We start from the raw sequence: 26905 nt of genomic DNA, 5'->3' as shown, positions 1-26905 counted from the left end.
GGGGCTGCAGCCGTTTGGCCCTGCACTCTACACTGCATGATTGCAAAGTGGAGTAGGAGCAGGGAGGCTCAAGGTAGGGGCTTGCGCCCGTCGTGGGCCGGTGCAGGGCCAGTGACCTCAAATAAATGCCCGTCAAACACGTCAAACAAAAGAAAATCCTGGAACCAGATGATGCTCCGCATCACCACTAAAATGTACTCATCAGTTCAGTGTCCAAAATGCACCATGTCTGAAAATTTCATCCAAATCCATTCATAGCTATTTAAAATATTTTGCAAACGGACAGAGGGAAAGATAAACCATCATTGTCGGATGTGAAAAGGTATGGAATAAATTTCAGTAATGGACTAGACTAGCATTAGCTGATCAATTTCTTTGTATGTGTGGATTAATTGACATCTGGTGTGAATTTCATTTTAATTTAATATATCTAGTAGAAATACATGTAGAAAAAAAAGGTTTCTTTCAATACTTACTGTTTGAAGTAGAGAAAAAGCTATCCCATAAAGTTATTTAATCCAGTATTAGTCAATGAGTTCTACTAATCACTCAAACGTCTGACCTGGGAACGGAGCTCCTTGATGGTCTGCTCCTGTTTGGACCAGTTCTGGCTGCCAGAGGCGGTCCTGATGCTCCACTCGGCTATCTGAGCCTCTAGCTGGTGGTTGGCCTCCTGCAGCCTATTCACCTGCTCCATGAAGCTCTTCAGTCGAGCATTCAGGCCCCACATGGCATGGCTGGAGTCCTGCAGCAACTCCATGGAGACCTGGGAGGGCATGCGTCCAAATGTTTACTATCTCACACACAGCAAAAACTTTTACAGAGTAAAATGCAGCACCTTTGATGGTCAAAACACTGACACTGTACACAACTCGTAGCGCTAGACAGTAGTATTAGGTTTACAACTTTCACAGCAAACACTCTGCCTCCCACTTGAAATCACATGCTGACAAAGGTGTTTACAAGGTAAATGTTTACCCACTGATACCTGAAGCGACGTGGCCCTCCAAGAGAGAGGCAAAGCAACTTTGTTGTGCAGTTCTCCTGGTTACATCAAGCCAATCCAACACTCTCTGCACATCGACCGTATTCCTCTACAGGGAGCTGCTCGACACTTTCTCTTACCCCGTAATCCCAGGTCATTGACAGCCTGCCTCTGACACAGAGAACAGTGGCAGTTGTTTGTATCACAGTATATGTGTAAATGTGTAGAGTTCAGGGTTAGCCACAAGAGGGATATTCCTCCCTGCTCCAATTTGCCCGCCAGGCAGGATATGTGACAGACGAGAGAAATTGGGTAAGCCCTGGATGCAGTGCTTACCTCACCAACACTCTGTGGCCCTTTGTGCTCTCTGATCCAGGATTACTGAGTTGCTTTCAAACAGGCAGCAAGCTGCATAGAGAATGTTCAGGGAAACACAGGGACAGGACTGCAGAATTTAGTTGTTCCATAATAAGAGGTTAAACACACCATAACTAACATATGTCTGTGCCCCAGACCTCTGGTCTGACTCACCTCTTGCTTAAGATCTGTAAAGGCTAGTTTGGGAAAATTGTAGTGTTTCTGCGAGACTGTCTGGGTCAAAGATTGCTTCTTTAAATAGTATAATGTGATTTAAACAATGCTAAAAGAAATGCCTCTGCATCTACAGCCTCTGTTTTTTTTTTTTTTGCAGGCGTGTTGTGTTTGCTCTTTCAAATTTACATGCATTTCCATATCTTCCTCAAACAGCCAGCAGGAAAAGGTGCCCTACAGAGTATCATCACAGTCGTAGAATAATAAAACCATATAAGATGTTCTGAAATGGATGTTTGGTTTAGCCAGAGGTGTGTTCCACTAAAGCTTTAAGTATGCCAACAAAAGGGATCAAAGGGTAAAATGTTAGGGAAAACCAGTGAACTAAAATTAATAGATAACCTTTGTATGTCCGTTTGACAAATCTCAAAAAAACAACATGTGAATATATGTAACAAATTAAAGTTAGCTAGTTCTAGATTCTTCTTCAGTATAAACTAATTAGATTTATAGCATCATAATGTAAAGCTAAATATATGTGACATATATAGTAACCAGGCGCAACAGGCGTTTTAAAATTCAACAACCTTTTAATAAATATTTATCAGAAGGAACATGGTGATGAACAAAAAAATATATATGCTGTATTTCTAAACCCCTTGGAACACTTGCATTTACAAATGCATGAATTTTAAAATCACATTTTGAATACAAAGACTTTAATACGGTGTTTGCCCACCTGTTTCTGTTACAACAGCTTCAACTTTTTTCTTTTGATAAGGTTTAGGCATGTGTTTATGGAAATTTTCGACCACTCTCTCTTGTGGGGTCAGGCACTGATGTTGGATGAGGGTCCCGGCACAGTTTCTAATGTAACTGAGCCAGTAGTTACAGTGGCACCCGAAGGTGTTCTATCAGGTTGAGGTCAGGGCTCTGTGTGGGCCACTGGTTCCTTCACACCAAACACGTGCATCCATGTCTTCCTAGACCTTGCTTTATATACTCGTGTAATGTTGGAACAGAAGGAGGCCCCTCCATGTTGTTCCCAAAGAGTAAAAAGCAGAATATTGTCCAAAATGTCCCGCTATGCTGAAGTAGTATGAGTTACTTTCACTATAAACCAGAGTCTGAGCTCAACTCCTGATAAACTCGCCCACAGCGTAACCCCCACCAAACATTACATTTGACACAATGCAGTCAGAGTGACACATTCATTCACAAACGTTAGAAGAAATCTGTTGACATCGAAGGGATTGGAGCACTTGAATTCAATGATTTAGATGAGTGATCCAATACTTTTGGGAATATAGTTAAGTCTTGTGTTTTACTGTATATTTATGACCATGGCACATCTTTGTTAAACAGAAGATAAAATTCCTCAATGCACTTTTCATGAGGTATTTAATGGCCTACAGGGGACAGTGGACCAGACACACTCTCAAGCCATGTGCTAACTGTGGAGGACGTCGCTCTAGGCTTCATTAATATCGTAAGGAAACACAAAAGCAAGTTTCTAGGAAATACCTAATTAAATTGTGTAGTATCGACAAAATTGGGTAAAAACTAGAGCATGAGAATTTTAAGCTGGGAAGTTGTAATTTTCAGGTATTGTTTTTATGGGTAATGAAAAGCTTCCATTTCATTCAAAAAAGAATGAGTTGTAGCACACATTGTAATTTTCTAGTTTTAGAAACTGCCCTAAATCCGTGAAAGGAAATCTAGCAAAGATAATAAAGACCTCCCAGAAATAAAGACTCCTGATTGTAGTCCTCCTTAATGAACTTAAGGCTTTATATTGTATTTTTCTTGTGGATTTCCTGTGAGCTCTATAGTATTTAACAGCAGAATAATAGTTGGATTGTATGCAAGATTTTTTTTTTAAAATCTGAATCTCTTGCACTGAAGCGAATTTGTCTGAACTGGTCTGACCTGAATGGTAGTTAGATGTGGACAAAACAAATTTAATTGGAAACATGAATGCCTACTTTGACTTCAAAGAGCTGTGTCTTTGAATTTGTAATTACTGTATCTATGTATATTTGACTCCTCCACTGAGGCAGGATGTTTGAGTTATGAATGCAAAGAGCTACAACCACTTTACAAATATTGTCTCAGTGTAGACTTTCCATTATTTCTGCATACTTTATCAAGAGCTTTTGAAGGCAGTGTGTTAATTTTGTTCCTCTCACTTCTCACATAGCTACATCAAAGTATTACCAGACAAAGAACCTCCCTACTATAGGACAGTAATTGTTAAGATGTTATAAAATCATTAGAAACAGCATGTGAATCACCCAAACAAAGCCAGACATGTCTGCAGTGACACTTACTGTCAGCACATTCCCACACCCTCTCAGCAAGGTGGCTTCCCCCCTGGCAATGAAGATGACACGAACATTTGCTGCGCAGTCAAAATACTCGAAACAAAAGCAATGCAGCGTCGAGAGTCTGGAACTGATGACTTCTGCTGCCAACTGCAATGTTGCTCGCCTCCGCGATCAAAGAAATGCCTTCTGATGAGTAGCATTCGTGTTTGTTGGTGAGTGATAGGTCCAGCAGGTGCTGACTTGTAAATTCAAATTTCAGGAGGAGAGGTGGAGGCTGTAGTGGTGGACACTGTACAAGAAAGAGAAAAAGAAAACAAGCTAACCTCAGATTATGGGTTTAACACAGGGTACTTTCATGAACCCGATCTATAGGTGACCGCATTCCTCAGTTCTTCTGAAGGGTGGACTCTCACTGAGTCCTGTTTCCACTTTCTGAGCAAAGAGTCCTTTGTTTAGGGAATTTAAAGGACAAACATTAAATCCTCTAAAAAAAAAGAAGCTTTTTTTCAATCACAAGACAAACTTCATGCCAACATGTTTTTGAACATACCATATAATAGTGTTTACCACTTAACATCAAAATGGCAGCTTTTGTGGACTAAATCCAAAATACTCAATGGATTAAATTACCAGAAACTCTAATCCAAACTTTGCTGTAAGATATATTTATTTTAAGCTTCATAGGCCTCTTCTCACATTGTCAAGTTTATACACAGCTAGTATTTATCTAAGCACTCATGCTGGGCTTGCCAACACTGAACATACTATACTATAACTATACTGTGCCATTTAAAGCTCAACATATTTTTAGATTTAGTTTGGTTTATTTTTATATTACTGTATTGTACATCTAGCATTTAAATCCTCTGTTACACTACATTGATGTACATCAGTTTCAAAATCTCTGTCTCAAGATGAATTTTTTACCTACCCACTGAATGTTATACACATAGAGAAGCAAGACGCATTATTAATAATTAATATATTTTAATTACAGATATAAAAGCTACTGGAAACCGATTATTAACATGATCAAGACTTAATTTATATATATTTTAATAGTCTGAGATTCACGGTGAGTTCAAAAGATTAATCAATGAAAAGTAAAAACTTACAACCAGGCATCAGGGAACAGAAGCAGACATGAACATGAGCAGACTTTGCATGAGCCAAAAATATTATATAAGTTGATTAAAGGTTAAACTTTTGTCAAAATATTACTGGTCTTGCAGATGTTTAACCAAAGGGACTTTATGAACTAATGCATGATTGTAATACTGGGTTTAAATATCCTGTGTTAAATTGGGGGATTTATAGTTTCAGAACCACCTTTTATTCATCAGTGTTTAGACCAGAAACACTGCTATGGATCAGGAATGCCTACTTTGTGGTCTGGTTCTGGGTTGCTGAATGATAACACTTTTACTTTGATTTATATGACTCACACTGCTGTTTTTCTATTTAGTTGATGAGGAAAACTTGACCAAACAGCTTTTGTTCTGGCTGAAAGGTCACGCAGAATTTGTAAACCTGCTGCTTCAGTTTGTTGGATGTCTTGGTGATTCCCTGCTTTGAATTCAGAATCAGGTCATAAAAAGCAAATGCAAAATATACATCTTGCAGGAGTTTTATACTAAATTTGAGGAATGTGGCAAAGTGTAATGTAGCAAAGAAAAACTTTTATTCTCAGTGAATCTTGAGAAAGTGATCAGTCTCCTAAAAAAACAAATTACCTATTTAGTAAGCTGTTTTCCTGATCACAATAGTTACCTTACATTACTTCTGCATCATAATAGTTCTTTGTTTCACCAGTTCTCTTCCCCCTCTTTCCATACAGTTGGCGGTACACCCGTTCTTGTTTCCCAATTACGTGCTGTAAATAAAACACCTTTTTTGTCACTTATTGATTCCTCAGAGTGTTCTTCTGTATGTGGGTCAGATCTATTTCGAAAACAATGACAGAACACTCTGGCCAACAAGACCCAGCAGAAGCACTCCGAAGAACTCTATCTGAAAATGCTAACCAGATCCATTCTCATGATTCATCTCTTTGTTCTCTTTCAGAGCAACAACACCGAACTAACCAACAGTTAGAACAGATTGCCTCCATGCTTCAGCAAAACTTTAAGCCTCAGTCCATCGCACACGCAGAAGGCGCTGCAGCACTCCCGGTATCTCAACAGCTTCCTCATTCTTGTGACGTCATTTCCCCTAACCCAGAAAGGTTTTCTGGTGAGGTGGGTAATTGTAGGGGAATTGTACCCGTGTGTACCCTGGTTTTCAACCGTTCTCCAAGTTCCTTCCCACATGATGATGTTAAGATTTCATATATTATTGGTTTGTTGACAGGCAAGGCTTTACAATGGGCCGAGGCCCGGTTCTCAGATTGTAGAGATTTTGGTTGTACTTTTGAAGAATTTGTCCAAGACTTTAAGCAGACTTTTTCTCCTGTTATTGACAAGACTAGTAAAGGTCGACAATTGTGGACCTTAAGGCAACGTAATAGACCTCTTACCGAGTTTTCTATCGAATTTCGTACTTTGGCAGCTGCCTCTGGTTGGAATAGTGGAGCTTTGAAGACTGCTTTTTTTCATGCTCTAGTCAACTCCTTAAAGGATGAGTTAGCCCTGATTGATGAACCCCCTACAATGGATGAAGCTATTTCTTTAGCTACTAGAGTGAATAATAGAATAAGAGAGAGAAGATCCAGAGCTGATAGGTATGTTTACAAACCACAGTTAATGACCAGTTTTCCACCCAGTGCCAAACATCCACCTCAGCCATTAGCCACCGAATCAGAACCCATGCTGGTGGGACGTACCCGTCTGACCTTTGAAGAGAGACAGAGACGCAGACTAATCAAGCAATGTTTTTTCTGTGGTTCACCTGATCACTTTGTAGCTACTTGTCCTATTTGCCCCAGGCAGCCAAATGACAGGGTCCGCCAACTTTGAAGGTGGGGTTGGTGGACCACTCGCAAACTTGCAAAGCCCCCAGATTCAGCCTACCTGCTACTATCATAGTAAATCAACATACTTTGACTCTGCCTTGATAGATTCGGGCAGCGAACAGAATTTGATAGATTCGGAGTTGGTAATCAAAGCAGGAATTGAGGTGGAACCACTTACTTCTCCACGTTCCATTTTAGCTTTAGACGGAAAGAAATTGCAGCAGATAACTCAGCGGACCAAACCACTAGAACTTCTGTTGTCAGGTAACCATAGGGAAAATATATCTTTTTTCGTGTTTCCAGTGTCTCAAGGTGCCATAGTTCTAGGCTTCCCCTGGTTACAAAAACATAACCCTCATTTAGACTGGTCTGTCGTGTCAAGTCCTGGTCCACTAGTTGCCACTTATCTTGTCTCCAGTCAGCTTTCTCAACGAGTTTCCCCGAGCAGGTTAACAAGGAGGACGAGGTAATAGATTTGTCTCATGTGCCCATTGTGTACCATGATTTAAACTGAGTTTTTAGTAAAAACAATGCTCTATCTCTACCACCTCACAGACCCTATGACTGCGCGATCAACCTTCTTCCAGGTGCCCCTCTGCCTTCTAGCAGACTTTATAATATCTCCCGTCCAGAACAAAAGTCCATGGAGAATTATATTAATGACTCTTTGTCAGCAGTTATTATTCGGCTATCCTCCTCACCTCTTGGGGCAGGATTTGTCTTCGTAGGTAAGAAGGACGGCTCTGCTCAAATTGACCCACAATGTCTCTTAGAACGTCATCAACCAATTACTACAAAACTGCGGGGCGTTAGTAAGTCCATACGACATGACTTTGTACTCATAATGACCCATAGGCGTGTTAAAAGCCATCTTCCATTCATCTCCTTCTCTGATTCGGACCAGATGATATGCATTCCTCAGATCCAGCTTAGAAAATATCTTGACTCCCTGGATCTGATCAAAAGCTGTATTCATGAGTGCTAAGGGGTATCTGTTCTTGACTGTTATTTCATTAAGTCCTCTATAATCAATACATGGCCTCAACAAACCATCCTTCTTCCACACAAAAAAGAAACCAGCACCTGCTGGAGAAGAAGAAGGTTGAATCTGCCCTGCCTTTAATGCCTCATCTACATATTTCTTCATGGCCCTGTGCTCTGGACAAGACAATGAATAGGTTCTGCCTTTGGGGGTGAGGTGCCAAGAAGCAAATCAATAGCACAATCATACGGTCTGTGGGGTGGCAGAGCTGTGTCCTTGATCTTATTAAATACTTCCTTTAAATCATGGTATTCTTGAGGTACCTTGGATAAATCCGGGTATGTCTCCTTGACCTCATTCTCCACGCTTACCACCATAGCAGCAGACAAAAGGCAGGCAGCGGAGCAAGACTCAGACCAACCCAGAACTTCTTTTTCCAGTCAATGTGAGGGTTGTGTTTCTGCAACCAGGAGGCCCCTCGAACAACAGGAAGTTCAGGTGAATTAATGATCATGAAGGTTACTTTCTCTTGATGATTACCTCCAACTGTTAAGGTAATCTCCTCCGTCCTGAGGTGTGAATTGTTCATGCTGTGACCATCCAATGCTAGCACATTACGTGTGTCAGCTGACGGAATGAGTTTTATGCCATTCTTATTGGTGAATGCTTCATCCATGAATTCAGTGTCTGCTCCTGAATCAATAAACACGGCCCCCTGGAGAGACATGGAAGAGGTTTGAAAACAAGCAGGAAACAAGAAGGAGGAGGCAGTTAGCTGGCTTCGGCTCAGTAGAGACCTCCCTTCCTCTGCTGAGCCTGTCCTTTTAATGGACATCTGAGTGCCAAATGTCCTTTATCTCCACAATAAAAACAGAGCTTGAATCTCCTCCGCCGATCTTTCTCCTCAGGGGTAATCTAGGTTATGCCCTACTGCATGGGCTCACAATCATCATTCTCCTCAGTGAGAGGTGACCGGCTCCTTTTCTCATGCCAGTGTGCATGACCCTGAGTTAATGAGGAATGACCCTCTTCATGTCACTTCTCCCTCCTTCTCTCTACCAGCCGAATATCAATGCTAGCAGCAAGGTCCATGAGTTGTTTCAGGAAGGAGGGGTAGTCACGGGTCGCTAACTCATCCTTGATGTCTGCGTTCAGTCACCAAGTGCATCTCATCTGATTGCAGCCAGGGAGACAGGGTAGAGCAGGACAAGCAGACGTGCTAGAATCATAACACAGGGATGTGCAGAAAATAAATCTCCAGCATCTGTGTCATGCAAGCATGTCAATGCGAATAAAAGTCTCAACATTTTGCAACATTTCAGACACCTTGATTCTATGCAATGATGTTCTGTAGACAAAAGGGGTCCAACCCAGTACTAGTAAGTTGTTCTTAATAAAGTGGCCTGTAAATGTGAGTCAACATCAGCATTATTACTGAGCTTTCTATGTGATGATGATACTTTATCTTTTAACATTCTCTATTCTTGATCGGTAACGCTGATAAGAGACTTAAAAAATAACAATCATTCGTAAAACCAGAGTTGTTTTTGTACTTCAGTCAACACAATAGGTGCTTTTCTTTCAACAAAACTTTTCGCTGATTCACATAAATCAGGAGAAGGGAGTGTTTCTATCTACCAATAATGTCTTTTTAATGGTTTTGGATCTTTGCTGAACTTTAAGAAAACCTTGGTCCTTAATCAAAGGGTACAAATGAAATCACATAAACTGTAAGACTCTCCCCTGTTTCAACATGTCTTTTGGCACAAAGTGAAAGAAAAACTTTTTTCACGTGGAAAAACACACAGGCAAATGATCTGAGAGTTATTTTTCCTTATAATGTTAACGCAGATACAAGTATCTTTACACTGCATGAGTTTTAACGATCACCTGGAAGGAAATTTGACTCAGTCTGAATCAGGACAGTTAATGCAGACAGAACCAGAATGACCACATTGTTGTTCTTATTGTACATTTTGTTTCAATCAATAACTGCTGCCACACCTTAAAAAAGCTGTGCATGCAGTGGGAATCAAACAAGCCAACTACCCACCATGTACCATTCCACACATTTAAGTTTCTAAAAACAAAGACAAATTCTTTTTCATGCATGAATAAAGTAGGTGGAGTAATTCCTGAGACAGCCTGAGAAGAAGAGCTTTAAAATCATTAGGCAACAATGTTAATGTTAGGAATATTCTCTTCATCAAATAAACTATGACACAGTAGAGAAAGAAATAAAAGAAGAAAATTGAGCTGAAAAGATAAAAACTTTAAAATGACATGGAAATCATTTTTGCCCAACTTTTCCAAAGCCATACTGCATCTGGGTGCGAAAAACAATTAATCTGTTGCGTGTGTCTAACAAAACAGTTAATCTGGGCGTGTCAAGCTCAGATGTCATTTAGCGTTAACCAGAAATAGGAAGGGTTCATACTTCAAAACACGCCAACTCAGATTATTTGTGTCAGAGTGAAACAACTTGAACAGTCATTTGTAGCCTCCAAGTTATACAGGTCCTTCTCAAAAAATTAGCATATTGTGATAAAGTTCATTATTTTCCATAATGTAATGATGAAAATTTTATATTCATATATTTTAGATTCATTGCACACTAACTGAAATATTTCAGGTCCTTTATTGTCTTAATACGGATGATTTTGGCATACAGCTCATGAAAACCCAAAATTCCTATCTCACAAAATTAGCATATTTCATCCGACCAATAAAAGAAAAGTGTTTTTAATACAAAAAACGTCAACCTTCAAATAATCATGTACAGTTATGCACTCAATACTTGGTCGGGAATCCTTTTGCAGAAATGACTGCTTCAATGCGGCGTGGCATGGAGGCAATCAGCCTGTGGCACTGCTGAGGTCTTATGGAGGCCCAGGATGCTTCGATAGCGGCCTTTAGCTCATCCAGAGTGTTGGGTCTTGAGTCTCTCAACGTTCTCTTCACAATATCCCACAGATTCTCTATGGGGTTCAGGTCAGGAGAGTTGGCAGGCCAATTGAGCACAGTGATACCATGGTCAGTAAACCATTTACTAGTGGTTTTGGCACTGTGAGCAGGTGCCAGGTCGTGCTGAAAAATGAAATCTTCATCTCCATAAAGCTTTTCAGCAGATGGAAGCATGAAGTGCTCCAAAATCTCCTGATAGCTAGCTGCATTGACCCTGCCCTTGATAAAACACAGTGGACCAACACCAGCAGCTGACACGGCACCCCAGACCATCACTGACTGTGGGTACTTGACACTGGACTTCTGGCATTTTGGCATTTCCTTCTCCCCAGTCTTCCTCCAGACTCTGGCACCTTGATTTCCAAATGACATGCAGAATTTGCTTTCATCCGAAAAAAGTACTTTGGACCACTGAGCAACAGTCCAGTGCTGCTTCTCTGTAGCCCAGGTCTGGGGAATGCGGCACCTGTAGCCCATTTCCTGCACACGCCTGTGCACGGTGGCTCTGGATGTTTCTACTCCAGACTCAGTCCACTGCTTCCGCAGGTCCCCCAAGGTCTGGAATTGGCCCTTCTCCACAATCTTCCTCAGGGTCCGGTCACCTCTTCTCGTTGTGCAGCGTTTTCTGCCACACTTTTTCCTTCCCACAGACTTCCCACTGAGGTGCCTTGATACAGCACTCTGGGAACAGCCTATTCGTTCAGAAATGTCTTTCTGTGTCTTACCCTCTTGCTTGAGGGTGTCAATAGTGGCCTTCTGGACAGCAGTCAGGTCGGCAGTCTTACCCATGATTGGGGTTTTGAGTGATGAACCAGGCTGGGAGTTTTAAAGCCCTCAGGAATCTTTTGCAGGTGTTTAGAGTTAACTCGTTGATTCAGATGATTAGGTTCATAGCTCGTTTAGAGACCCTTTTAATGATATGCTAATTTTGTGAGATAGGAATTTTGGGTTTTCATGAGCTGTATGCCAAAATCATCCGTATTAAGACAATAAAAGACCTGAAATATTTCAGTTAGTGTGCAATGAATCTAAAATATATGAATGTTAAATTTTCATCATGACATTATGGAAAATAATGAACTTTATCACAATATGCTAATGTTTTGAGAAGGACCTGTAAGTTTCATATAAGGATATAAAACCCAGCAAAACAACAACAGATACACAAAAAGTCTGTAAATAACAAGATTTATACAGCTCTCTGAAGCTATCACGAAACATGAGTCCTCTGTTGAGTAGCCTAACATCGAAAAGTGTAAATACTGATTAGCTCTCACAGGGAAAGAAGAGATTTTAGAGAGGGGTGATTGGCACCTACTTTCTTCCAAAAGAAGCCAAAGTCCATTTGAGTAAGCAGAGAACTATGTACTCTCATGTTCTCTGAAGGTCCAATCCAAGGATCCTGTTCTTTACTATTTATTAATCCAACCAAATAAAATTAGGTTAAAACGGCTTTGAAAATTATTTATAAAAATTATTTTGTGAATTTACCAGAGTGCCAAAGTACTCACAAATGTAATTTTTTTTAGTATTTCATGAGGTTTACATTTGGTATATACCCAATACAAACCACAACAACTGATTTCTTAATGTGTAACCAATATAATGCTGTAACAGATTTCTTCTATCTTTCCTTTTTTGTCACATTCAGATGTTTCAGATCATCAAACTAATTTTAACATTAAACAAAGCAAACCTGAGTAAAAATAAAAAGCAGTTTACAAATGATTTTATTTTTTCAGGGGAAAAAGCTGTCCAAACCAACCTGGACCTCTGTACAGAAAAGTAATTGCCCCCCGTTTCTAAAGCATGATCTAACTGATTTCAATTTCACAAGACACATCCAGGCCTAAATACTGCCAGAGCTGTAGAATCATAAAGCCATATACATTGAAACCATATGACAACATGAAGTAGGCTAAAATATCTCAAATATGAACAAATATCTCTAAAGAAATTCAAGAACAAATGAGATTCAAAGCCATTGCCATCTACCTGTCTGAAAATGGTTACAAAAGCATTTCTAAGGTACTCCAGTGAACCACAGCTAGAGCCAATATCTATAATTTGAGAAGACACATAAGAGTGATGAACCTTCCCAGGAGAGGCTAACCTACCAAAGAAGAACCAAGACAGCATCAATGAAATAAAAAAAGGACCTCAACTGAAGTATCTTTCTTTGGTCTCTTCTAGGGAAAAAACAGGAATTAACAGATGAAAGTTTATTTGTTGCTCTAAACATATTTATTGTCTTTTTTAGTCAGTTTTTCTTTCTCTCCCTCAACATCATTTCTCTCTTTCACAGCATTCATCCATGGCCAATTATACAAATTTGGTCATATAGCAACTTCTACTGACTCATATGGGAGCAAACAGCTATTTCCAATAATGGTGATTTGGCAACACTAAATGCAGCCAGAGGAAAATAATTGAGGATAAATTGTCCTGCTCAGTTCCTTCAACCATCAGGGAACATTTAAACATGTCTTGTATAAAAGGGTCCAACCACAATGCTGTCAGAGTGAGAACAAATCATTTACCCTTCAACAACATGACTGCAGCACAAGAATACTGACCACAAAGCTGCTTTCCTTGGTATGTCACACCATAAAGCCCTTAATGATCTAGCTCCATCATACATCAGATATCTGATTGTTCCATATGTTCCTAACAGAGCACTTCGTTCTCAGACTGCAGGTTTACTGGTTGTTCCTAGTCTCTCTAGAAGTAGAAAGGGAGGCAGATCCTTTAGTTATCAGGCTCCTCTCCTGTGGAACCAGCTCCCAGTTTTAGTCCGTGAGGCAGACACCCTGTCTACTTTTAAGGCTAGGCTTAAAACTTTCCTTTTTGATAAAGCTTATAGTTAGAGTGGCTTAGGTTATCTTGAGCTATCTGTGTAGTTATGCTGCTATAGGCTTAGGCTGCTGGAGGACATAATGACCACTTTCACCCTCTTCGCTACATTCTCGCACTACTCTCCAATTTTGCATTATTTGCTGTTATTTCAGTTTCTAACTTTATGTTCTCTCTCTTTTCTCTTCCTAGAAGCTACACCTGGCCTGAATCTGTGACACCGTCCTGGAGGGGGCATTGTCCAAGCTTCTGCTGGCAACAACTTAATGCTCACCCTCTACCGATTATCTACTTGGCCCTGTCTTTCAGTGTTTAACCCTTTCTTTCTCCTAGACATAGCTACTGACTGAACTTCTACTGTGACTAACTCTATGTGCTCTCTTTCAGACTCTAACCTTGAAAACTGGCTCAGAGTTTATCTGTTCTTTCTTTCTAGATGAAATGACTAAAGGAGCAACATCCATTAACATTTACTTTTCCTTCCCATAGAAAGTACTCCTGGATCAGTGCTTCTTTGTTCTTTTTGTGTCTCTGCTCTGTTCTCTCAAACCCCCAGTCGGTCTTGGCAGATGGCTGCTCACACTGAACCTGGTTCTGGAGGTTTCTTCCTGTTAAAAGGGAGTTTTTCCTCTCCACTGTCGCTACATGCATGCTCAGTATGAGGGATTGCTGCAAAGTCAACGCCAGTGACTGTCTCCTGTCTCTACATGCTCATCTGGGAGGAGGGAATGCTGCAAGTCTCTGACTGGATGCAATCTGCTGGGTTTCCTTAGACAGAAAACTTTTTATCCAATTTGAATAAATAACTGAATCTGACTGCACTGTTCAATGGTTAGTTATTAATTGGAATGTATGTACCTGACTTTTGTCAAGTGCCTTGAGACGACATGTGTTGTGAATAGGCGCTGTATAAATAAACTGAATTGAACTGAATTCAAAAAACAGGCACACTGGACTTAAGCAAAGCAGAAACAACAATCAGAGGTGTACTTTTAAAAAGGAAATGAAAAGAGAGGCAGAACAGCATTACAAAGCGGTCTACCCTTACACTGAGCTGAAAGAAAATAATTTCATCTGCCAATTTGAAACTATTGGCAGATGAAACAGTGCATTCGAAGATGCACTGTTAAATGCTTACCTAAAATGTGTAATTATTAACAGCACAAAGCTGTCATCCCACACTAAAAGTTGAGACGTTTAAAATCTGTTATACTTACCCACGGCTCTAACGGCTGTTCCCCACATCATCTGTCTGGCAAATACGGTTATAGAAAAAGGTTCAAACCTAAGCTTCCTTGTTGATCATAAAAGCTTATGTGTTGCCCTGCAAATATTTCTTTTATTTTTATTTGGAACCTGAATAAGCACTTAGTTCTTAGGGTGAATCTTTCAAGCAGTAAAAAAAAGAGATTGAGTTAATAACAGGAGCTAATTGCCCCCAAAAGGAAACCTGTCAGTCACCTGAAACTGAGTCTGTTCATGTACCTAACAAAGAGAATTACAAGTAACCTGATCTGTGCATGATGCGCTTCAGTAAATCTTAATAGTTTTAAGGGAAACATGTTCCAGTTGAACTGGAGCCAGTTTGAGATTTAAGGAGTGTCATAAACTCTTTGAACATCTCCTAAGAAAAAACAATAATCTTCTCTTCAGAGTTTCTGTTTATTAATGAATAAATGTTCCCTCCATTATCAATATTTATCAGCCCAGTTAAACACTTCTGAGCTGTAATTAGGGTCAAACTTTGCAGGAGGCACAAAGGAAAAAGGGAGTGAAGTGTAAATATTACGAAGAATACAGCAGTAATGGCAAAGTCAGTAACTTTAAATTCCAAAATACACTCCATATTTCTCTCTAGGAGAAGACAATAGAAACTACTTTGTACAATTGTACCCAAGGATGGCCCAGACCTCTGGATACCCACAATACTTTCCTGATATCTTGGCTGATTTCACACAAGGATGCAGTGTTTGAGATGTTGCCTTAAAATATGTTTGCTTTCAATTACCTCAAATTTTGTGAATTACCAAGAACAAGCTCACATCATCACTTGGGCTTTCCAAATAGGCATGGTAAGCTTAGTGCATGTAAACATCTGACATTTGCATTTAGAAAGTACAACTAATTTTGGTAATCCTGAAACAATGAAAGGTTTTATCTGATCTAATATCAGACAGCGAGACAAAAGATTATGTATCTTTTAATCCTGTGAATACAAACTATAAATATGTGGTTTATAGTCTGAACTTTCGTTTTTGGTTTTTACAAGTTTTTCAGGTTACAACCACAAGCTTCAATGTGATTTTATGTAACACAAAGTAACAAATATTTGTAAATTCGAAGAAAAGTTATACTTTTCACAAATCGAAATTTAAAAAGCGTGGCACGCTGTAGTATTTAGCCCTCTTAATTCTGATACTACTAAATAAAAAACAGTGCAACTGAGTTCCTTCAACATAATCTAGTTAGTACATAAAGTCTACTTAGGTGTAATTATTCTCAGTACAAATATAGCTCTCCTGTGAGGATTGTTAGAGAACATTACTGAATAAAAACAACCAACATCATGAAGATCAATAAATGCAGCACAAAAATCAGGGAGACGTTTTGTGCAGAACTTTAGGTTATAAAACAATATCCCAAACTAGGAAGAATTTAGGAGTGCTGTTCATTTCATTATACGAAAGATGATGGCACAACTGCAAAGACTTGGCTGATCATCTAAACTGATTGGCCAGGAAACAAGAGCATTAATCAGAGAGGCCACCAAGTTAACTCTGGAGAAGATTGGAAAAATAAAGCCACTGATGGAAAAACGTCACAGGTACTCCTTTTTGCAACAACTCTAAACATACAGCCAGAGCTACTATTGAATGGGTTAGATCAAAACTTATTCATGTGTTAGAATGGCCCAGTCAAACGTCCATACCTAAATTCAACTCAGAATCTGTGGCAGGACTTGACAACTGATGTTCATAGATGTCTTCATTTAATCTAACTGAACTGAACTCCGTTGCAAAGAAGCAATGGCAAATAATTTCAGCCTCTAGATGTGCATAAATGGAGAGACATAACCCCAAAACACCTGCAGCTGCAATTGCAGTAAAATCTGGTTCTGTAATGTCATTTCACAATTCCAAATGTCAATAACATGACATTTGTGGCACAAGGCAAGGTACTGTAATTGCTATCTGGAAAAGAGCTGCAGGCATCTTCAAATAAATGATTACTTAGAAAACTAATAACTTCAAATGAATTAAATTTCAAAGAGATGTTAAGATTTCAAATATGCAAACTGAGGTCAAATTGGAAACACTGAAACATAAAAAACTGTCAATCCAACTTTTGGCTTAAAGATTGAGATAAGAACACATACAAGAGCTCCTCTACTATTTCTTAATTAATAGCAGCAGCCTAAAGCAGAACATCACTAAATGAAAGGTTTTCTGGACAATTAACCATAGGATATTTCTGAATTTTTTAATCAGATCCTTTAAATTAAATAAGTCATTGCTTTATAAATTCTTGAAGCAATTCAGTGGAATAAGGTTTTCCGTTGTGTTTGTAATACAAGCCAGTATTGGAAGACTAATTACAGCTCCTCATATTGTGTCAGCTCTGAATGTACCAATTCAACCTACAGTTGAGTTACCCACAGCACGGTCACTTGTTTACACATAAGAGCTGCATGTCATGATTAACCTTCTCTTAGCTGTAGCTGGGAAGGATCTGGCATTCATAGGAGCATAAGAGCATCTTTCTGTGTAAATAGAGCTTACAACTTCCTCATTTGGTCAAGTCTGAAACTTAGAATAAGAGAAGACAAACAGACAAATACCATTATATGTCATAAGTTGTTTTTAAATACAGAAATCTATTTTTTACACATTTGTGTATGTGTATTATTGCACAGACAAATGAGATTTTGGAAAGTTTTACATAGAGAGAGCTGCTGAGATTCATCAAAATGAAAGGTTACAAATTCATCTATAAAGGGTTTGGGCTCCACCATGCCGCATGTAGACAAATTGGGAACAAATGGAGGAAATTCAGTCCCATTGTTAGCGCCAGGAAGTGCTCGACTAACAAAGATCAGTCATGGTGCGGTGGTAAGGGAGGTCCGACAGGACTCCTTGGTAAAATAAAATGTCATCAGGAAAACTTGAGGAAAGAAGCCTGGTGGAGAACCAGTGTTTTTTTAAAATAACAATGCTGCCAGTGGGCAAACAGAGGTACAGATGTCAACCAATACATTAAGTGCAAAACTGTTTTTTGGACAGTGGAGATATATTTTTCTTTAACCAACACACAGCTCTCTGAAGGTCCCACCACAGCATTTTAATCAAGCTGAAGTCTAGATTTTAATCCGGCTGTCCAATTAATTTAGTTTAATTTATTTATTTTTCACCATTCTGTCGTACGTTTCCTGCTGTGTTTGGGATCAAGGCAAGGCACAGCAAGTTTATTTATATAGCTCATTTCAATAGCAGGACAATTCAAAGTGCTGCACATTAAAAAAAGAAAAAGAGACATACTAGGAAAAGTACATTAAAGTGCCATAAAGGTCATTAAATAATTAATAAACACAAATAATTTAAAGAGAATAGAAATCAACAACTAAATGAACCTCCTTTTCTTAGCATAAAATCAAACGTTTCTCCCTGGGGGGTTGGCAATTTCCTGGAACCCTGTACCTGTCCAACTTCACTGGAACTTCACTTCACGTCCAATTTCAGTGTTTTCTTACTGAGCCCGAGATCAGCAGAGCTGCAGCTGTCCAACAGATGGCCTCACAAAGGAGTTCAGAATTGAATCAATGGTTGCGAGGTGCACACAAGCACAAATCATTACCCTTCCCTTCCAACCCCCACAGAAATGTAAACAAACAATGCGCCTGACAGTTGGTAGGAGGTGTTTGTAAATGGTAAATGCACTAAATTTATAAAGTACTTTTCCAGTCAGACTCAGCCGTCTAAGTGCTTCACAGTAGAGCCGCATTCCACCAGTTGCACTCACAAATGCACGCACATTCATGCACTAATAATTAGATTGGAAGGCAACTTGGGGTTAAGTGCCTTGCTCAGGGGCACATCCACTTGTGTCAAAGAAGGAAGCTCAAGTTGAACCCACATCCAATCGCAAAAGGACTACTCTTTCCATTAAGTAACAGCTGCAGATATGCCATGTTTGATTTACATCTTAATTTTGTTCCCATCTATCCTAAGGACATTGTTGCAGAAATTGTATGACTCTGATGAAGCTGTTTAAACACAAAAAGTTGTCATATTATTTTTTAGAGAAAAAGGCTTTCTACTAGCAATGTTTCCCAGGTAAACAAACCATACTTTTTATGGTATTTTTCAATGTGATGTTAAATGTTAAAGTTTGTGACATGCTAACTGAGGCTTGTAGAGTTTGCGATGGATATTTTATATTTTTTTTGTTATTTCTCAGAGGAGCTGGAATGTCCACTCCTATGTTTGGACATGTCATTATTAGAGCTGCACAATACATTGCGAATAACAATACATTAATTGCAATCCTAGTGTGTGCAATATTAATAATTCAAAGGACTGTTTGGAATGCAGTATGTTTTGGGTTATTGCTCCAAATGTCAGGAATTCACAACTTGCATTCTGAGAATATATTTAATGATATAATATACTATATTATCTATTGCACGGTGTAGATGCTGACATCTGACAGATGATGGTGCCAAAGATACTAGTGTAAGTAATGTGATGACAGATGAGAAATAGAGTGGGGAGGTCTATGGATTTTCTAACATCTTGCAGGCCTAGTTTTAATAATTTCTAAATGGATGAGCAGCAATTATTGCTCCTCTAAAGTCATTGCTAATGTCTTTCCATTTTGACATTGTGTCAACCCACACCTGTATACCTCAGACCAGCAAACTTCTAAATCCTATGGAAAGAGCAAAGGTGCAGCTTTTCACACTTTTTTTTTTTTTTTTTTTTACCCCGTCCTGGTTTTGATTTCGTTTAATAGAAAGTGACAGTGTGGAATGTGATGTTTGCTTTGGGGTTTCCTTGTGAGCTTTATCACGCAAACGTTATTGCAGTTGAAAAAAAGATCTCCCACACATTTCTCTCTTACTCTGTAGCTGTCATGTAGAATGACAGCATTACAAACTTAACGTGAATTCCGCGCCACGCCCAAGTGGGCACACCTGGAATGGAAGGAGTAGCATCTTTCCGCCTACCTGTTGGACCGCTCCTACCTGAGGAGGCTTATAAAGTTCATCCTCCGCGCTGCCTCAGCACCGGTTCTTCCACACTGCCTGAAAGACGCTCTTCAGACCCGCATAAACACCAGCAGCAGCAGCAGCAGTCATGACCTCCATGCGCTCAGGATTATCCTCCCAGTCAGTCTACTCCATGTCCTCCTCCGCGAGAGCCTCACGCAGCACCAGCGTGTACGGCGGGGCCGGAGGAAGAAATGTCCGCGTCTCGTACGCTTCCAACGGCCTGGGCTCCGGGTTTGACCTGACGCAAGCGCTCGCGGTCGGCGACAGCGGCTTCTCTATCTCCAGCAACGAGAAGGCGACGATGCAGAACCTCAACGACCGACTGGCCTCCTACCTGCAGAAGGTGCGCTCGCTGGAGTCCGCCAACAGTCAGCTGGAGCTTCAGATCCGGGAATGGTACGAGAAGCGGACCCCATCGTCCAGGGACTACAGCGAGTACGACGCAATCATCGAGGACCTACGCGGAAAGGTAAACTCTGAAACTTAGAAACCTGACACCTGTAAACCGTGACACACCAAACCAAAAATCCACAACAAAATGTTTTCAGTTTTATTGTGCCAAATTATTAATAATACAAATAATGGATGAATGTTGCTGTCTTGAATTCATATTCATTGGAAAATATTATGCATTTAGGCATTGTCATATTTAGGACAATGTGGGTTTTCGTTTTTTAACTAACACAAGTTTCTTTACAAGAGTTTTAACCACCGTAACTTCAAGGTTTGTTGTCCTAATCCACATAAAAAATACAGTAAATCATTTCTAAAATACATGTGTATTTGTACTTTCTTTGGAGTTCATCAAAAACAAGTCATCATTTCTTGAAATATCCTTCATCCTAATGTTAAAGTAACTATGCCATGCATGTCACTGAAATACACAAAACATTAAAACAAAACAGGAGGCGTAGAGCATGTGCTTAAAGCTTGCTGTCTTATATGTGAAATTGGAGGTGAAGTTAAAGGTGGGTCTGTGATATAATTGTTTTAAAATAGTTGCGTATTCTTATCAACACAGAAATCAAATTAATTAAAACGGACAATGGTATGGGCTTGCCATTCTTTGGAAAATTAAAGTACTTGCCCTCAAAACGTTGGTGGCCCTGGGCTAACTTAGGCTGGTCAATTCCCCCTCCCCACCTCTCCTTTGGTGATTCACAAACAATAAAAGCTCTGGTGGGCTAATATAAAATATATATTTTTAGTATCTTCTATTAACAACAATCTTTGCAGAAAATCTTTCCTCTTTAAGTCTAGTTCATACCAGAGTAAACCCTGATTAGGTAACATCCTGCATGATGACACAACAAATCTTGTCAGCAGCACCATCGTATAGTTGTTCCAAACAAAATCAAGAACAATTTGTATTCATCTTCATGTTTGAGCTTGAATTAACTTTGATAAAGGAATTTGTTTCTCTCACACTCTTTAAAGAATAAAGAGAAATCCAAATCAAGATGCACTCCTCTAAAATTATAAAGTAAACTTTTCCACCAGTCCGATCAACCTTTTTCTAGATGAAGAAATTGTTAACACACCTGCATGATGGTATTTTTCCAGATAAATGTTGCCACTCTGGACAATTCCAGGCTGATACTGCAGATCGACAATGCCAAGCTGGCAGCAGAGGACTTCAAAATGAAGTGAGTAGAAAGAATGTATTATTTTGCTGTAGTGTAAAACTCATCATGTCAAGGCTATGTGGACATTATTAAATACCTGCAATGGTCTGGAAAGTTTGAAAACCGGTGGAGCCAGTTTGGCAGCACCTTTTTTTCTTTATTGACGCCATGAAGCAGGTGCAGCAACGCAAACCTCTCTCTTAACAGGTATGAGAACGAGATGGCACTGCACATGTCGGTGGAGTTAGACATCGCTGGGCTGCGCAGGGTCCTGGACGACCTGACCATGAGTCGGTCCGACCTGGAGATGCAGGTGGAGGGTTTGAAGGAAGAGCTAGTCTTTATGAAGAAGAACCACAAAGAGGTGAGACATTGAAAACAGAACTGCTTTGATCTATGATAAAGTATACATAAATGGCACAAACAGTTTTCTGCAATCCGCCATTGTTATTGTTGGTATCTTCTTCTTCTGTGGGTTTTAAACTGGTCACGTGTGTATTAATTTGTACTTATTACAGTCATACTGCGCATGTACCAGGGCTTCCTCATACAGGAAGATTCTGCTTTTCCTGTGTACACAATAAGGGAGACCGGGATGTTTTTAAAACCTTACACTTCTGAGGTCTGAGGAAAATTCACAACGGTTGTGGACAATGTTTTCCAGAAAAACATTGTTGAGTGTAGGTTTTGATGCATCAGATATTCCTGTACCTGTTATGGGGCAGCACACCAGTTATTTCCTTGACTGATTTCTGTCATGTGTATCCTTTTGGTTGGGACATACAATAAATACATGACCATTAATGACTAATGTATCAATTATGATACAATAAGAGAAATCAAAGTGATACCAAAAAAGCATCTAATAAATAGCTCAGTTAATCTAGGATTATCTGATTGTTATTTCTTTTGTCACATTTTAATGGGTTAAAATACAGAAATGTTACGTATTTTGAAAGCATTACTTTTACAAAAAAATAATTCTCCTAAAAAGTTAAAAATTTTGCAAACGTTGAAATTAAAAACAGAGAATCAAAACACACAGTCAGTTGATTGTCAGAAGAGCTCAAGGCAAAAAAAAAAAAAAAAAAGATTAACTGAAACTATTTCCCTTAAAACAGGTATTGCTCTGCTAAGAAATGTAATAATTTTCTTAAACAAACAAAACCGGTCTAGACCAACCGCTGAGCCAAAATTGACATGTACTTTTGTAAAGACGCCGGGAATGAGCTCAGCAGGCTGCCAAGAACGATCACTAAGGCGAGATCGTCTAATAACACCAAGTCTCACATGATTTATGCTGAGTCTTTTTTAAATGTCAATCATCATTGAAACGAAAGAAGAAAATCCAGTGAATGTTGCCTTAGTAATCACAGCGCTCATAAATTAATGGGGTTTTATTTTCTGCTGTTCCTTATCTGTGTCCTGTTTGTAGGAAATGGTAGCCATGCGCAGCAACATGTCCACCAGCTCTGTGAACGTGGAGGTTGATGCCAAGCCCCAGGAGGACCTGTCCAAGGTCATGGAAGAAATAAGATCTCAGTATGAAGGCATTGTGGAGAAGAACCGCCGTCAGATGGAAACCTGGTACAAGATCAAGGTGAGGGAAGTCGAAGATAATGCGACTGCACTATATTTATGTCATGCCCGTGTTTAAGGAATGGTTTAGAGAGATTTTAGGCCAATTTATTCGACCATCTTGAAATCTTTCAGTTTGACGAGCTGCACAAGAACATGGAAAGCAGCACAGGAACTCTCCAGACATCCCGAAGTGAGATTAACGAGCTGAAGAGGAGGCTTCAGGCTCTGCAGATTGAGATACAGTCTGAGCACAGCTTGGTAATCTACCACACAATGAGACATGATCTGAACAATCCAATCAGCAAAAATTAAACCTGTTCATAAACATTTCTAACTGCCACTGGCATGAAAAGAAATGCCTGAGAACAGGCAATTAGCCCTCCATAAGCACTAAAATAACCTTTGTTCGTTCTTCTGTGCAGAAATCTAACCTGGAAAGCCAGCTGGCCGAAACTGAGTTACGCTACAGCCTGCAGCTGCGCCAACTTCAGGTAGTGGTGGACAACCTGGAGACCGAGCTCAGCCAGGTGAGGATGGACATCGAGCGGCAGGCCTCAGAATACCAGATCCTGCTGGACATCAAAACCAGGCTGGAGCTAGAGATTGCAGAGTACAGAAGACTGCTGGATGGAGAGGATGTGAAGTAAGAATAGGTTTTATCATAGAGAGTAGAAAGTTTTATCCATAATCTGTAGCATGGGGCACAAGTTTTTGCTGCACTTTCACGTAATGGTATAAAATAATTTATTAGATTTTGATTAATCCTGAGTGAGGATTATTTTACTTCCTATAACATTTAATTGATGTCTGTTTTAGATGTAAAAAATTAAAAAAACTAACTGTTGTCTTTCTTCTAGGCAAACTGTAGTTGTGGAGGTGAAGAAGGTTGAGGAGGTTAAAATAGAAGAAGAACGTAAGTTCAATGCTGCATTTTTGAGCACTTTGTATGATTATTACTGTTTTATTCAACTTTTATAGATATACGGTTGCAACCAGATATTTACATTTTCGTCACTGTCAAATATAACTTTTCCAGCTTTGCCTTTACTGTACTTTAGTCATTTCATAGCTATATTATTTGAACTTTCATTGTAGCTCGTTAATGCTTAACTCTTGTGCAAGGTAAAAGCAATAGATTTTGTTCAATTTTAATGTCTTCCACAGGGAAACCAGTCATTACCAAGAGGACAAAGGTGGTCATTGAGGAGCTTGTGGATGGAAAAGTAGTTTCCCGTACAGAAGACGTGGACAGCGCGGTTGTCAGCCATTAAACGGAGCCAAAAAACAAAGAAGAAACAGGGTCTTTTTGCACATAAGTCTGCAAAACACACAGAAGCTATGAATATTTATCTTCCAGATGTTTGTGTAGTTAAGATGTTTGGATTTTTATTTTGATTCACAGTCTGGACAAAATATGCAAAGCCAGTAAAATGTGTTTAGAAAACCAGATTACAAAAGCAGTAAAACTATAAGCCACAGCAGAAAAAGAGGAACTATTCCAAGTATAGCACCTGCAGTAATAAAGTAAACCTTACACTGTTAAAAAAGAACAAGTGCAAAAGTGAGAATTAATTTTCCGTTACATGTGGAAACAAATATCATATCAACTTCTGTGTTGTTGCTGGTTTCTATGGGGCTGTCATTTTCTGTGACAAACATCATGGTAAAGTGGATTTTTTATAAATGATCTTTTTTCTAACATTAAAAATGTTTAAGGTGATACATGTAGCGTATTGTAGACTCTCAAGTGACATGTTGCCAAAGCGACCGGTATCACTTTTTGAAATGCAATCACTGTCCTAATTCCTGCTGGTGTTTCTGACCACTAACTCTCACCACCTCTGAAAGAGTTGTATCTGTTGTTTTCTAAAGAGTTGTCTTCATCTTGTTTACCTTCCATTTTTAAATAAGAATAATAATAAAAACGGTTGGTAGAACACAATATTCTGTTGTCAATTATATTTGTTCTATTGCAAACACACAAGACACCGAGACAGAGAAGGCATAGCAATAAATGTAGCACTTTTGTCTACATTAAAATGAGATACAGTTTGATAAAAAACCACCTTCAAGTGTGTTACAGAAAGTTTGGCACAGAGTTAGTGTCCTTGATCAAACAGAGCATAGCTTCCAGAATATGGGAGAAAATTAAACAGTCCGTGCGATGTATAAAAAAATAGCAACACAAACAACTGAAAACCATTAACACAGGACATAAAGAGGATCTGACACATAATAATAAAAACCAAGGGGTGTATTTAGGGGTAATGAGCAACACAACACGTGAGCTATGTGGACACAGGTGGTTAAAAGGAGAAGGTAGAAATAAAGGTGAATGAGGACATCTAAAGACAATGATGCAGCACTACAACCACTTTGGTAATGTAACAAGACAAGAATTCTGCCTCTCATCGAATAAACTAGAGATGACAAAATATTATTGAAAGCTATGACAGTACAAAATTAAACCACAAACTTGTCTTTTTGTCTATTTGGACAATTTACTCATTTAACAGTTTAAAAAATATATATATATTAAATAAGCAAAAATAGTTACACAGTGTGGGACAATGGAAAATAAAAAGGGAAACAAACCCAACTGCATGCAAACACAGATACATGCATCGTACACCTAATATATACTTCTGTTTTTTTTTTATTTACATTGATCAGGGTGTCTAAGAACCTATAACCAATGGGTTTTAATGTGACATGAGATAGAGAACCATACATCTTAGTCACTCTTCAAAATGGGAAAGACAAAAGTATTTGCCATTTAAGTAACAGACATGTAGATTGATTTTGAGAATCTTCTGAGGTCAGAGCAATAATGAGAAAGCAAATACCTGCGACAAAGAAATGCCAATAAAGCGCATTTTTTCAATCATCACAAATAAAATTATGTGGAGACCCTGCTGGAACTGAAACTCAAAGTATGTGTTGGTCAGAGAGAATAAGACTGAGGTTTTTGATAATACACCCTTTTGGTGGGTAGAGACAAACAAACTGGATAGTTATGGGAAAATGTGTTGTGAAATGTTAAATGAGAAGAATAAGTCCTGTCCTACTGGCAGAAAGCAACAGGGGTGCCAACAAATGTGATATGGGTAATTTTTTCTAAAGACAAGTAATGTAATTTTTGTTTAAAAGTATTTATTGAATTATTTCTTAATAGTTTTCAGTGTGAAAATATGCTACATCAATAAAGCATTTATTACTTTAAAGGTTTTCTGCACATTTCTATCCATCAAGAGTGCCAACAGATTAACCCTGTTTGTATATAGACAGTCAGACATTCTCAGGACCTGATGCTTGCTGTGAAAACCTCACACTGGACTTCAAGCAATGTGGATTCTGTGCATCTCCACTCTTCCTTCAGACTCTGGGACCTTGATTTCCAAATGAAATGCAGAATTTGCTTTAATCTGATAACAGGACTTGGACCACTGAGCAACAGTCAAATTCCTTTTCTCCTTAGCCCAGGTAAGACGCTTCTGAGGCTGTCAGTGGTTCTGGACCGGCGTGACACAAGGAATTAGACATTTGTAGCCTATGTCTAGTATTCGTCTGTGTGTGGTGGCTCTTGATGCACTGACTCCAGCCTCAGTCCACTTCTTGTGAAACACCTGCAAAATCTTGAATGGATTTTGCTTGACAGTCCTCTCCAGACTGCGTTTCTCTCTGTTGCTGGTGCACCTTTTTCTACCGCACTTCTTCCTTCCACTAAATTTTCTGTTAATATGCTTGGATATAGAACTCTGTGAACAACCAGCTTCTTCAGCAATGACTTTTGTGGCTTACCCTCCTTGTGAAGGGTGTTGATGACTGTCTTGTGGACA

General features: G+C 39.2%; 2 protein-coding genes across 4 annotated transcripts in view; one reads left to right on the top strand and one right to left on the bottom strand.

Moving 5' to 3' along the window:
- krt222 (keratin 222) overlaps positions 1 to 19918 on the bottom strand; it is a 50412-nt gene extending 30494 nt beyond the window's left edge. Inside the window, exons 1-4 of one of the 2 annotated variants that reach the window (XM_047365057.1) lie at positions 19816 to 19918; positions 3847 to 4132; positions 989 to 1156; positions 563 to 766 (exon numbers count right to left, since the gene is read on the bottom strand). In XM_047365057.1, the coding sequence (XP_047221013.1) occupies positions 563 to 760 (198 nt within the window). In that variant the 5' untranslated portion in view covers positions 761 to 766; positions 989 to 1156; positions 3847 to 4132; positions 19816 to 19918. The remainder of the gene's footprint in view (positions 1 to 562; positions 767 to 988; positions 1157 to 3846; positions 4133 to 19815) is intronic. The other variant, XM_047365058.1, reaches the window with a different exon arrangement.
- Positions 19569 to 25008, top strand: LOC124868172 (keratin, type I cytoskeletal 13-like). Of its 2 annotated transcripts, XM_047365059.1 has the most exons (8): positions 19595 to 20329; positions 21424 to 21506; positions 21693 to 21849; positions 22921 to 23085; positions 23199 to 23324; positions 23489 to 23709; positions 23924 to 23979; positions 24231 to 25008. In XM_047365059.1, exons 1-8 carry the CDS (start codon positions 19946 to 19948, stop codon positions 24335 to 24337), a joined length of 1299 nt encoding a protein of 432 aa, XP_047221015.1. In that variant the 5' UTR covers positions 19595 to 19945; the 3' UTR covers positions 24338 to 25008. The 2 variants fall into 2 exon arrangements, with proteins under 2 accessions (XP_047221016.1, XP_047221015.1); XM_047365060.1 differs by lacking the exons at positions 23924 to 23979; positions 24231 to 25008 and having other exon boundaries at positions 19569 to 20329; positions 23489 to 23713.
- The last annotated feature ends 1897 nt before the right edge of the window (positions 25009 to 26905 follow it).

Source organism: Girardinichthys multiradiatus, chromosome 5 (genome assembly GCF_021462225.1).
Source record: "Girardinichthys multiradiatus isolate DD_20200921_A chromosome 5, DD_fGirMul_XY1, whole genome shotgun sequence".
NCBI classification, from domain to species: Eukaryota; Metazoa; Chordata; class Actinopteri; order Cyprinodontiformes; family Goodeidae; genus Girardinichthys; species Girardinichthys multiradiatus.
Note: the sequence above shows the minus strand (reverse complement) of the source record. Positions and strands in the feature narration are given on the sequence as shown.

Excerpts from the sequence above, each read along its gene's own strand:
- LOC124868172 (XM_047365059.1), top strand. The coding sequence starts at position 19,946 with ATGACCTCCATGCGCTCAGGATTATCCTCCCAGTCAGTCTACTCCATG. Across the intron at positions 20,330-21,423 it reads TCGAGGACCTACGCGGAAAG|ATAAATGTTGCCACTCTGGA; the intron begins GTAAACTCTGAA and ends GTATTTTTCCAG. Across the intron at positions 21,507-21,692 it reads GCAGAGGACTTCAAAATGAA|GTATGAGAACGAGATGGCAC; the intron begins GTGAGTAGAAAG and ends CTCTCTTAACAG.